Here is a 12,267-nt window from a genome sequence, read left to right on the forward strand (position 1 = left end):
ACTATTTATAAATTATTCCTAGTTGTGTTTTATTTTCAATTTATAAATTAAAATATTGTCTGGTGACATCTTATTTAATTCTTCGCAATATTTACTTTTTATAAATTTTAACCAAACACACTCGAGAATATTTAGAATTGAAATATTTCATCAACAACTGTACAAAATTCATTGGAACATTTGATTAGAACAAAAGCGATATTAAAAGATGGTACTTTTAGTTGTTAGTACCAGACAATAGTAATGAAAATGATTTTTTCATTTGTGTGATAGTAATTGGCGTATTTGAAGCATCAGATCAGCTGAACATAGATGTATAATACCAATAGGCAACAACCCACTAAGATAATGTTATATAACCGAATTGTGCCCCTACCAAATGTCTATTAGATTAATGCTACTATATGAGAAAATTTGAAATGTTTAATCTAATTTATCAAAAAAATGAACAAAATAATACAGCTTTCAACTTTATTCCAAAACTAAGCGTGAAATTCCCAAACTTGAGGTTTGGGGCTGTTCGCAGTTAGTAACTGCGAACAGGTCAAAACAGGTCAAATAGTTTGTTCGCAGTTAGTAACTGTGAACAGCCCTTTGACCAGTTTTGACTAGTTCGCAGTTACTAACTGCGAACAAAATGCTCCACAAATACGCAGATCAGCTTCCTATTTTCCCATTTTTCCCAATTTTCAAAACCCTACCTTATTACTCGACATTCTCCCTCTAAAACCATAGATTCAATTCTTCAATTCTTGCATTCATCTTTCAATTTGGCACTTTAAAATTAGTCTGGAATACTTTAGCTTGCTCAAAAGTAAACTTATTTGGGTTTTTTTAGTATATATGTAGTTTTTTAGGGTTTTAATCAAATTTGCTTATATTTTTAAATATAGGTTACTAGTTCTTAAATCAAGACTCTTCTTAATCATCCATAACTATTCAAGGTAATTTTTAATTGTTTTTATAGCTTTATGTTGTTGATGAACTTATTGAATTAGTTGAATTCAATGTTGATAATATTATTAGAAATGTTGATGTGATGTTGGTATTAGAAATATCATTTATGAACTTATTAATTGATTTATTATTTGGATTTTATGTGTATTATATATGTATGAACTTAGTTACATTATGGACTTTAATAATTTTTAGACCAAAAAAGATTATAATCAAATAAATATAATGTACTTGTATAGGCATGAAGTTGATGATGTTGTTGATTTTGTTTGTATTAATGTAGAAAATGACATCATTTCGCGTCACTATAGTATGTTTTTGGAATGGTTCTATTCGAGAAAGTAGTGGCAAAGTTCATTATGTTGAGGGAAGACGTAGGTTGTTTGCATGCAACTCGAACATGGATTTGAACCAGCATAAACATTTTATATGTTCTAAGATTGAATTGGACCCCACTAGAAATACTGTAAATATAAGCTTTAAATCCTTTCCTGTTGAGGATGATGAGGCTATAGATGCTATGTGGGAGCATTCAAATGCCACCCAAATTCTCTCTTTGGAGTTATACGTAGACGAAGTACCATTAGGGAATGTAGTTGCTTCTAATCATACTCCTACCCCTATGCCTATATCAACTCAGGAAACTCCTAATCCTTTCGTTCCTTCCGCACCTTGTACTTTTTCTCAGCCCCCTACGAATCAAGTTCCAATTGATTCAATGGTTAACTTAGGAGAAACTGCTGAGATGGGACCTTAGGATGATGGAAATGAGAGTAATGAGCTCATTGACAATCCTTCTGAGGACGATTTGGATGTCGATGAGGATGCGCTAGCAAATGACATGACTCTAGGCAACATTCCTACAATCATTCCTCCTACACCTTATGCCCTGTGTCCACCTCTAGACGAGTATGAGGAGGACAACTCATGGAGGACTTGGGCTTGTGATACAATTTACACCGAAGACGGAGAGTTGGAAAAGGGTATGATGTGTGATAGCAAAGAAGCGTTGTTGGAAGCTATCAGAGTCTATCATATTCATAGAAATGTGGAGTATAGAACGGAGACCTCAAACCAAACTGTCCTTACCTTGAAGTGTAAGCGGGGCTGTTCTTGGAGACTTAGGGCTACGTTTGATTCATATTTATCCTCATGGCGTATTGTTACGTATAAGGGTAAGCATAGGTCTTGTGTTTTGGATAGTGACACTGTTTCGGCTGGACACATTCACTTGACATCTTCTGTCATTAACAATGTCATTAGAAATTGTGTTGCTAAAGACTCATCCATTAAGGTTTCTATCGTACGGCAGATAGTTAAAGATCGTTTTGGTGTGGATGTGAATTATAAGCGAGCTTGGTGTGCTAAGCAACAATCCTTGTTGTCCATACTTGAGAAGGTTCTTACTCACTCCTTCCACGCTTGTGGGACCCGTACCCTGCGGAAGCCTACGCAATTGTACCCGAGCACTCGGGGATTCATTTAGGTGTGTGGAGGGCTTCTGTGCCACTCATATGCTTCGACATTGTCGAAGTACACTACCAGAGCGCATACTGCGTCGATATGGGTTGGTACAGGGCATTCTACCTCCTTATGACACTGAACCCGAGCTGCACCTGATTTCGCGCAAAAATCAGGGTACGACAAACTGGATGGAGATCAACTGGCGCCACATCGCTCGTTGAGATCGTAGACTAGAGCTGCTGGCCCAAGGTGCGCCGTCGATGTTCATGGCGCACCTACTACACCAGACTACATGCCGTGGTTCCTCTTCATCACTCGCCGATGGATGACACCAGGTGGCGTCATCGCAGCAGCACATTACGCACCTGCTGTGCCTACGATGACCCAATTTGTAAGTCTTTATTTGCATTTAAATGATTAAATTGCAGATTACATAATATAATATTACATTAAATAAATATTAATTGCAGGCACAAGGTGCGGCAGCAATGATGCGGTACAGCCACGAGGAGCTGGTGAGGGAGATTGCGCAAGGCATGCCCGTTAGCACGCAGTTCTAACACTTCATAACGGAAGTCGCTGCAGAGTCCTCACCGGCTACCGCCCATACGCACGTCTCATCTCCTGCTTATGACTATCATTTGGAGGAGATGGACCTTTCATACCCCGTTGACGTTCAGGGACCTCGCAGGCTGGGCCATCAAAACCATCACAGTACTAGTCCCCTCCACTGCAAGAGCGACAACCGAATGCCTCTTACTACCATAGGAGGCGCAGGAGACCAACTCAGTTGGATAGGATAGATGAGGGTCGTGAGCGTTAACGTTTCGCTTTTGTGTATTTGGATCGACTATATATATATATATATATATATATATATATATGTATATATATATATATATATATATGTATATATATATATATATATATATATATATATATATATGTATATATATATATATATGTATGTATGTATATATATATATATGTATGTATGTATGTATGTATGTATATGCATGTATGTATGTATGTATATGTATGTATATATATATATATATGTATGTATATATATATATATATATATTTATATATATATATATATATGTATATATATATATATATGTATATATATATATATATATGTATATATATATATATATATATGTATATATATGTATATATATATATGTATATATGTATATATTATGTGTATATATATGTATATATGTGTATATATATGTATATATGTGTATATATGTATATATATATATCTGTATATGTATATATATATATATATATGTATATATATATATATATATGTATATGTATATATATATATGTATATGTATATGTATGTATATGTATATGTATATATATATGTATATATATATATATATGTTTATTTAGTTGTATATTTCAAACATTTGTATATATTTTGTTGTATATATATGTTTATTTACTTTATCATAGCCTTCAAGTTTTGATTTACGAATGTTCGGAGTTTTGGCGATGAATCATTCCGCCTAAAACGACTTGTACTTGTAGTTACTTATTCTAATGTCTCTAGTGCTAAGACAACAAATAACAACTCAATAATTAGGAAAAAAAATTAAGTAAAGGGTTTGTTCGATCAAAACTGGTCAAGCAGTTGTTCGCAGTTACTAACTGCGAACAGCTATTTTGTCTTTTTTGACTTGTTCACAGTTACTAACTACGAACAGCTTTAAACCTCAGGTTTGAGAATTTCACACTTAATTTTGGAATAAAGTTGAAAGTTGTTTTATTATGTTTATTTTTTTGAAAATTTGTTTTATCCTTTTCAAATTTCACTATATGGACCAACAAGTTAGCCTTTTAGAAAGAAACAGTGTAGGAAGATGAGATTTGTGTGGGAAAGCAAATGCTTAAAAAATGTTAAGGTGACAAAAATATTGAGATAAGATGAAAGAGAATGTAAGTGTAAATGGAAAAAAACAGTGATGAAGATAGAAAATTAAAACTTGTAGATTTAAGATGAGGGCAAAGAAGACCGGAAGGAAAAGTGTGAAAAGTATATGAAAATGAAAATAATAATTGCAATTTTTGATAAATAATAGAAGTACTCTTGTGAGAGACTGTCTCTCGGTAAGACGATCTCAAAAATAAAAGTTTATATGTTACTAATGTGTATTATTGGGCTATTTAACTTATGTATAAGACGCATCTCACGGTGAGACCGTTTCATATAAAAATTTGTGATGATAAATGTAGTCATGACTCATGAGCATGAGAATAAATAGTGACAATTGTAGAAAGTCCCATTACTATAGGAGACATCATTACGAAAGGAAGATTGTTAATCCAAGTACAAGGCTCACTTACTAGTATACAAGTTGATGTAAGAGCAACATAGACATGAGTCACAGGATGCAACATTTTATGGACCGTTTTTTATCACACGGTAGCCTGAGAAAAGAGGATAGTTAGATGCAAATCAAATTTATGACCTCCAACTGATAAAAGATCCGATTCTCACAATTTATGGACCCTTTATTGACTATTCGATTCTTTTATGCTAAATGCTAAGCTTAAATATACACGATATATACATCCATTTCCTCCAATCTATTTCAACATCATGAGCATGTAACGTGATTTTTCTTCTATCATACATTATACATCTCATCATGGACATGGCCCTACATGTTTCTATCGTCAACTCAACTAATAAACCAAACAGAATTGAACAAAGATAGATATTATTACAAGTTACCTCCATATGTCAGCACTCACTAGCAGCCTCATAATTCTTGCTAAAATCTGATTTTTATTTTCCTATTGTCTGAACAGGTTAAGAAGAAAAAAAGAAACAAATTCACTAACCGGTAAACTTCTGTTCTCGGTTATGTTATGCTTTTTCAGTTGAATACATGCCCGGAAAAAATGGTCGAAGATGGTGCTCTAATATGGCCAAAAGCTCTCGGCATTGGCTTGCAGCTCTGAGAAATCCACCCCCAAGCCTTTTGACGGCTTCTACAAGTTGACCTCTTAGTTTCTGAGACAACAAACACCCACCTGCTTTTATACACTCTCTATATAACGGCAAGTAGGCGATTGCCATCCTCAAGGGTGACGGTAGATCCCTAAGGCAGAGAGGAGATTCTCCTCGATTTAGAATCCTAATCATGTTAATAAAATGTTCTTGGCCTTGTATCAAGCCTTCAGTGAATGCATCCTCAGACCAATTCTCCTGGAGGAAGGTACGAAGCTCGGAAGCAACTGAATCGTCATCTGATCGTGCAATGCTATCAGCAACAGCGTATGTGTCATGCTGGATCTCCTAAAAAGTCTGATCAGAGAAGAAAAGCTACCCCTTCAAGGGATCCACCACTTCTTTCTCCGGCTGCCTTCAGAATTTCGATGCTGAGAGCAGTAAGGATGTGCTGTGGTACTTGGGGTAGAAGGTAAGCAGCAACCTTGACTTGGCTGCTTGAGGTGGCAGCGGTGAGTGCGAGGCAAATTTCCATGTCTTGACAACCTCTTCCAACAAACCATTGGACAACTGGCAAGCACCCTCTTTCGGCCGCTCTCATTAGAGGTCCTAAAAACGCCATAGTATATCCTTCTTCTACTAAACACTCCATTGTGCATAGGTTGCCATAGTGAGAAGCAAAACCCAAGGCAAGATCAACATCCACCTCCAAATTGTTATGCTGAACAATCTGGAAGGAAAATCAAAATATTAGATAAATAAGAAAGATCAAAAGTAATATTTATATAAAATAGAAAAAAAAAAAAAAAATCTCAACATTTGATCAATTTTACATGTACTACCAAGTTTACACGAAAATGAACTATGTTAAAAAGTTTGTATATTCAACGGAACTACAGAAACAGTATTATAACAAGGGCACAGCTATTGAGTTTAGCTCAAATATAGAAAAAAGTGATAAAACTTGCACGTGCAATTCCCAATTGCATGTTCAAGATTTTAGTCTTTTTCTCCCTTCGAAAAGAATGAAAAGGATCAAATTACTTCACAAACCTTCAATCAGCACATAAAAAACTTATCAAACTTGAATGAGAAATGTATGAAAGTTCACTAGGATGTGTAGAACAAAACTGAAAATAATTATCCATGTTGACATTTGTTTTTCTAGTTATATGGGCATAATCACTGACATTATAAAAGTGAATAGAGACTGCATTCCAGGCTGGTTTACAGGTTCAACGGATATTACATGGTTTCAGCTGATATTTTGCGATACAACAGCCGCATCAAAGTGAGCATTACCACAATTGCGACCAAACCGCATTTTTGCATTATGATCCCCCCCCCGCTCTTCCCAAAAAAATAAATAAAAAAATAAATAAAAAAAACACTGAAGCACCAGATCATATCTCATAAATCATATCCATCTATCCGTAGGACACTAAGATTTGAAAATCACAAGATGCGTTTTGCTGCCAGAGGACAGTCACTAACTCCCTGCAATAGGTCATATGAAGCAATTCTACACGAGCAGTCTCTAGAGGTGTTCTACCATACAATGCAATGTTACCTGGAATGCAATACGGTTTGAGACATGGGACGGAAACGGGCACGCGAAACGCTACCTAAGGTGACTTCTGAACGATGGGTACGATCAAGATTTTTTTACTAAAAATCAATAGTCGCATCACATGAAAATATTTCCAAAATGCAATTACACATTAAATGCCTTACCGATTAAAAAAAAATATCTTTTTCTCTAACAGATCATTGATGAAATAATATGTGTCCACTTACACCATTGAAAACAAAGAACTTCAACCTTGAATGGGTGTCAAAGTTAACCATGTCAAACTAAAGAGGAATAGGATAGCAGGTATCATGGATTCATGGTAATGCTTTGATCAGCAAAATCATCTAAAAGAGCGCAGTTGTAAGAAAATCCAGAAGGGGATGGAAAAATGGAGGGACATAGAGCAGCTATGCGAAGGAAGTGACAGAGCACTTAGAGCACCTACAGCTAGGGCACCTGTGAGGGACAAAAATGGGTTGAGGATCTCATTACCCCAAAGTCATTAAGGCACTAGGATATCACAGGTTGTCATGAATAGGAACAGGACATGGAAAGAATACCTCACTGCAGATAAGTTGCTAAGTGCAACAATGAGGTGACAATACATAGGTAGTTGACGCTGGAAGGTAGTGACAGATCCAAATATCAAAGGCCATAGACTGAGTGATTAAAATGATTAGTTTCAATTAGCAGACAAACACAATGTCATTGGAATTAGTGTATTGCCAATAGAAACAACAAGAAAAATGCTACTGAAGTATATGAAAAGAGACAAAAGATACCACTAAAATACAAATCAATACTATCTTAAACTGAGGAAGTTTTTTGATGTGATGGGAAAGCTAAACTCGATTTACAGGCAAAAGCAGGACACTGATTTTCAAAGTAAACATGTTTCAGAACAAAATTTGCATCGATGGTAATTTTTTTGAGGCAACTATATCTGCAATCTATACAAAAACAAAAAGAAAATTCAGCAGCTTTCCTTTTGAACATAGAATAAAGGCCACCTCCAGCTCATGTTGGACCAGAGCTCCAAGAAGGGGAAAGGGTTGCTCTAAATGGAGTTTACTCCTTGATAATACAAAAATCAGTGTCTGTTCCATTAATGCAAGAATTCCAGGTTTGGCCTTTCAGTGCACATTTGAACATGAACTTTATACGATCCGTTCCATGGAATACTTACGCATGAATGTCCAGTCTTGTTTGGTTAATAAAAAAATCCATGTGGATAAGTCATAGTACAAAAATACATTTTTAGTCACAGTTGCGGGTACGGTTAAGAAACGACTTTCATGGCCACTCGGCCCACCCCGGTTGTATCTACCTATACGTCAGTAGTAGAAAACACAAAAACTTTTACAATATGGTCACAATACCATTTTTCCAATCAAGCTACTAACATACTTCCATGATCTTTGTGCCACTCAGAAGTAGAAACCAACTTGTAGCTCCTGATTTTGCTGGACAGGACGTAAAGTTTAATCATTGCAGAAATATTACTTCGTAAAGCTGGTAAACTAATAACTGTGTAGTGAACTTAGGGCTATTATAATATAAATAAAGAGGCGATAATCTTGGTTAAGATATTTATGTATGATAAGAAAGAAGTAACTTAGATCAATTGTGTGCAACAAAGTGCAAGTAGTCATTTAATCATACAAACTGCTAAGGACGAACAAAATTCTCTGACCAAATAGTTCACAGGGATGGCAATGTGACAGAAATAGGAGATACCTCACAACAATAAAATAGGAAAGCAATACCTGTAACAAAATGCGCACCAACTCAGTGCTGCCAAAACGAGAGGCTTCCAGAAAACACTGGTTTACATTATCAGCACCACCCTCAACTAGCATACCAAGAAGCCCTTGAATAGCAGTGGCTGATGCTCCACAAGACCACCCCGGATCAAATGCACTACTAAAAAGAGTAAGAGGGAAGCAAGCAGCATCAAAAGCCTCAGTAAAGTCTTTCCCAGTTAGCTTGCTTCCAGCAAGATCAAGAAACGACTTAAAGGCAGACAACTGAAGCTGGATCTCAGCAGCTATGTCATGATTCCTTTTCCTCTTGTTCTTATGACACCTTGAATGAAAACCAATACATTTTAAAGCCCATTCAGTGAAATTTGGTACTTTGGCACCAGCCTCTGCCTTCAAGACATCATCACCATTGCATTCTTGAAGTCGCTCATGAAACCTAATCAGATTATATAAAACATATTAGTGAAGTTAGATGAACAGAGCAAATTAGCTACAAGATGAAAACCATATGCTACACTGGTGAAAGATTAGCAATTGTCTCTCGTCAGTCGTCTCTCCTACTGATTGGAATAGCAAACTATAAGCAGGTGAAAGAACAAGCATTTTGGTTCAATAATACATTCAAGTTTTTTATAACAAAACCTCTTTGGAGGGTGAATTTATCCAAAAAGCACCACAAAAATACAGGGGCGGGGGCCACACACCAATGCCTAAGCCTTAACAGCAAAATATGGGGTCAGCTACCTACCAAGAAAACAAAAACTTGCAAACACAACTAAATGACCTCTATTCTTCCTGAAAGGTTGCTTGAATAGAAATTCTACTTTGAATCAAAAGGGACTTTGAGGATCCAAGCGTAAAATCAAATCACAGAATCATATGATTCGTTACGCATAAACAAGATATTACATGCATATTATAAGTTAAACGGCTAATTATTAAAAAATATTATTTGTTTTTCCATCAATTAAATAAGTGAAGATTGATAATACAAGCTACCAATACTTTGTTAATAGGATTAGATCTAATTTAGATTTGTGAAGTTTTAACTAGTTAAAAAATTATAGAATAGTACGACACAGTAGCTCAAATCGTACTGCTATAATTAAATCATATGATTCCATGATAGGATCATGAATAGTGGTATGCAATAAACATATACCAGTAACTATCAATCAAGTACATATACCTTTGAGCAATGACAGTCACTGTATCTGCTAGGTCCATAGTTCGACTCTGACATGCAGAGACACAAGACGCTAAAATTACGTCAGAAGAGCTGCCCTTGTGAAGTCATACGCTCCATTATCGATTACCTTCTTTACAAGTCCCGTTATGCCATGTAACTCCACATGTGTAGTAAGAAACCATAAAGAATCTAATGAGATGCAAAGAAAATCATTAACTGTCACAAAGTCTGCAAATAAGATCAAACTTTCAGCCAGATTCCAATCATGAGAACTCACAGCACTTAGGAACGATTTTCCTAGCTCAACCCTTTCTTGTCTACTGCGCTTCTTCTCATTCCCAACATTTCCTTTCCCCCCAATCAAAAAACTGATCATCACTATTTTCGAATTCAGTTTCTTAGCACCACAAAACCCAATCTTAGACATGTTCGGATCATCAATATAAAGTGTGTCTTCCCTGCCGAGTACAACATTAATTCCCTCACCAAACTCCGAGAATTTACTTTCAATTCCAAACTCAAGACTCTCTATTCCATTGTAATAAATATACCCAAAACTAGAACTTCCCGGTTAAAAATCTTGAATATTAATGCAATCAAATGAGGAAAATATGCAAAATCCTCAACAGGCTCCAGTTGATTGATGCCAGATTAACGTGGAATGATACTTAAGTAGCATCAATCCGCAAAACAATCAAAAACCATCAAAAAGAACCTAAAACAATGCCATGTTCAATTGCACCAAAGGATTTCAATCAACTAAACACAACAGTAACCACCAAGAATAAACCCCAAAGAATCTTTTCAAATTTTTGGGACTGCAACAGTGATCGAAGATCCAGCAACACCCTAAAACACACAGAATAACAATCTATTCAGGATAAAATAAATTAAAATGAAAAATGAAGAAAAATAATCAGTATAAAATCAATCGAACATGCCAAACCAAACTCAAACAGATACCCAGAAGCAAAATATAAGAAGGGCACAAATTACGAAAATTTAGCACAAATTTGGAAAATGAGCTTGTCGTTGCAAACCTGAAATTTTGATTGGCGAAGAAGAGGAGAGAGAAGAGAAATTCGGTATGTAAACCCCCAGAAAATACACTAAAATAAATGGCCCCCCTTTTTTATTCTTCCCAAAATAAAAGAATAAAATAAATGGGGGGTTTTGGGGCTCCTCAATTTTGCACAAGAGCGATTTGTTTTGTTGTTGTCTTAGGTCTTTTAGCTCTGTACATTAAATAAAAATTGATTGTTTTGTTTGTAATTGAAGATGAACTAGATATACTTAAATGGATTTGGACTTATTTGAAAAACGGTTGATAGCTATAGCTGATAGTAGTATCTTACTGTTTGTTCTTAACAATAAGACAAACACTAGCATTAAATGATTTGACTATTTAATTCTCTATTTATATCAAAATAAGTTAAAATTTCCAAATAAATTTATAAAACACTTTGTTTTTTGGTTTCACCTGTTGGAATTGTTGGATGATAAACTAATTATTATTACTTATTAGGGAAAAGGTGGGTTAAAAGCCAAAAACCTAGTGAAAAAAAAAACTACTAAGAGTTGTTTTTTGATTTTGGATTAAAAATCAGTTTTTAAGTTGGCTTAAAAGGCATTTAACAAACGCTTTTATTAATAGTTTCACTAACTAAAAAGTCAAAAATAAAAAGTCAACCGAAAAGGGCATTTGCCAAACAACGCCAATAGCTTATCTCGGGGGGTATTTGACAAATACTTATTGATTGTTGTTGAATGTTGTCTTTATTAATTGGCTTCTTTTACTAGATGAAAGTTTAGTTTTTGTTGGATTTAAGCTAGCTGGATAAGTCAATTGTTTAGAAGATGTTTGATAAAATTAGCTATTAGTGATTGGTTGTTTATTAGATAACAAACAGGTTAACAAGCCAAAAGCAAATGAAAAAAAGACAACTAAATTATCTTTTTAAATTTTTTGGTTAAAACCACTTTGTTTACCAAATATTTATTTGGCATTTTATCCGACCAACATGTCAAAAGTCTAAAATCATTTACTAAACATCTCTTTAGTTAATTAAGGACAAGTCTTATGATATATCGTCTCTCTGATGGAGGACTCTCACAAACTTATTTCAAATTCCTTCTTTTATTGTTATTAAAAAAGAACTTGTAAAATAGAAAAAACGCAACAACATTCATGCAGCTTTTTAATTTCTTTGTCTTTAAAGGAGTTCAACAAACAACTAACTTAAACGGGATTTACTGAAAAGTTATGCGCGAAGGTTTAGAGTTCGACTTCTGCGACAAGCCTGAAATAATATAGGTTGCAAAAAATTCGTATTTTATTTATCTAATTTGA

At 34.9% G+C, this 12,267-nt stretch overlaps 1 protein-coding gene across 1 annotated transcript; it reads right to left on the reverse strand.

Moving 5' to 3' along the window:
- Positions 1-4,983: 4,983 nt before the first annotated feature.
- LOC130825572 (ankyrin repeat protein SKIP35-like) lies at positions 4,984-11,113 on the reverse strand. The gene is given in 6 exon segments (XM_057690860.1): positions 4,984-5,728; positions 5,730-6,122; positions 8,732-9,164; positions 9,918-9,996; positions 9,999-10,766; positions 10,958-11,113. Coding segments are annotated over 5 exon segments (1,671 nt in total). The 5' UTR covers positions 10,345-10,766; positions 10,958-11,113; the 3' UTR covers positions 4,984-5,308.
- Positions 11,114-12,267: the final 1,154 nt, after the last annotated feature.

The sequence above is a fragment of the Amaranthus tricolor genome, chromosome 10 (genome assembly GCF_026212465.1).
Source record: "Amaranthus tricolor cultivar Red isolate AtriRed21 chromosome 10, ASM2621246v1, whole genome shotgun sequence".
NCBI lineage: Eukaryota > Viridiplantae > Streptophyta > Magnoliopsida > Caryophyllales > Amaranthaceae > Amaranthus > Amaranthus tricolor.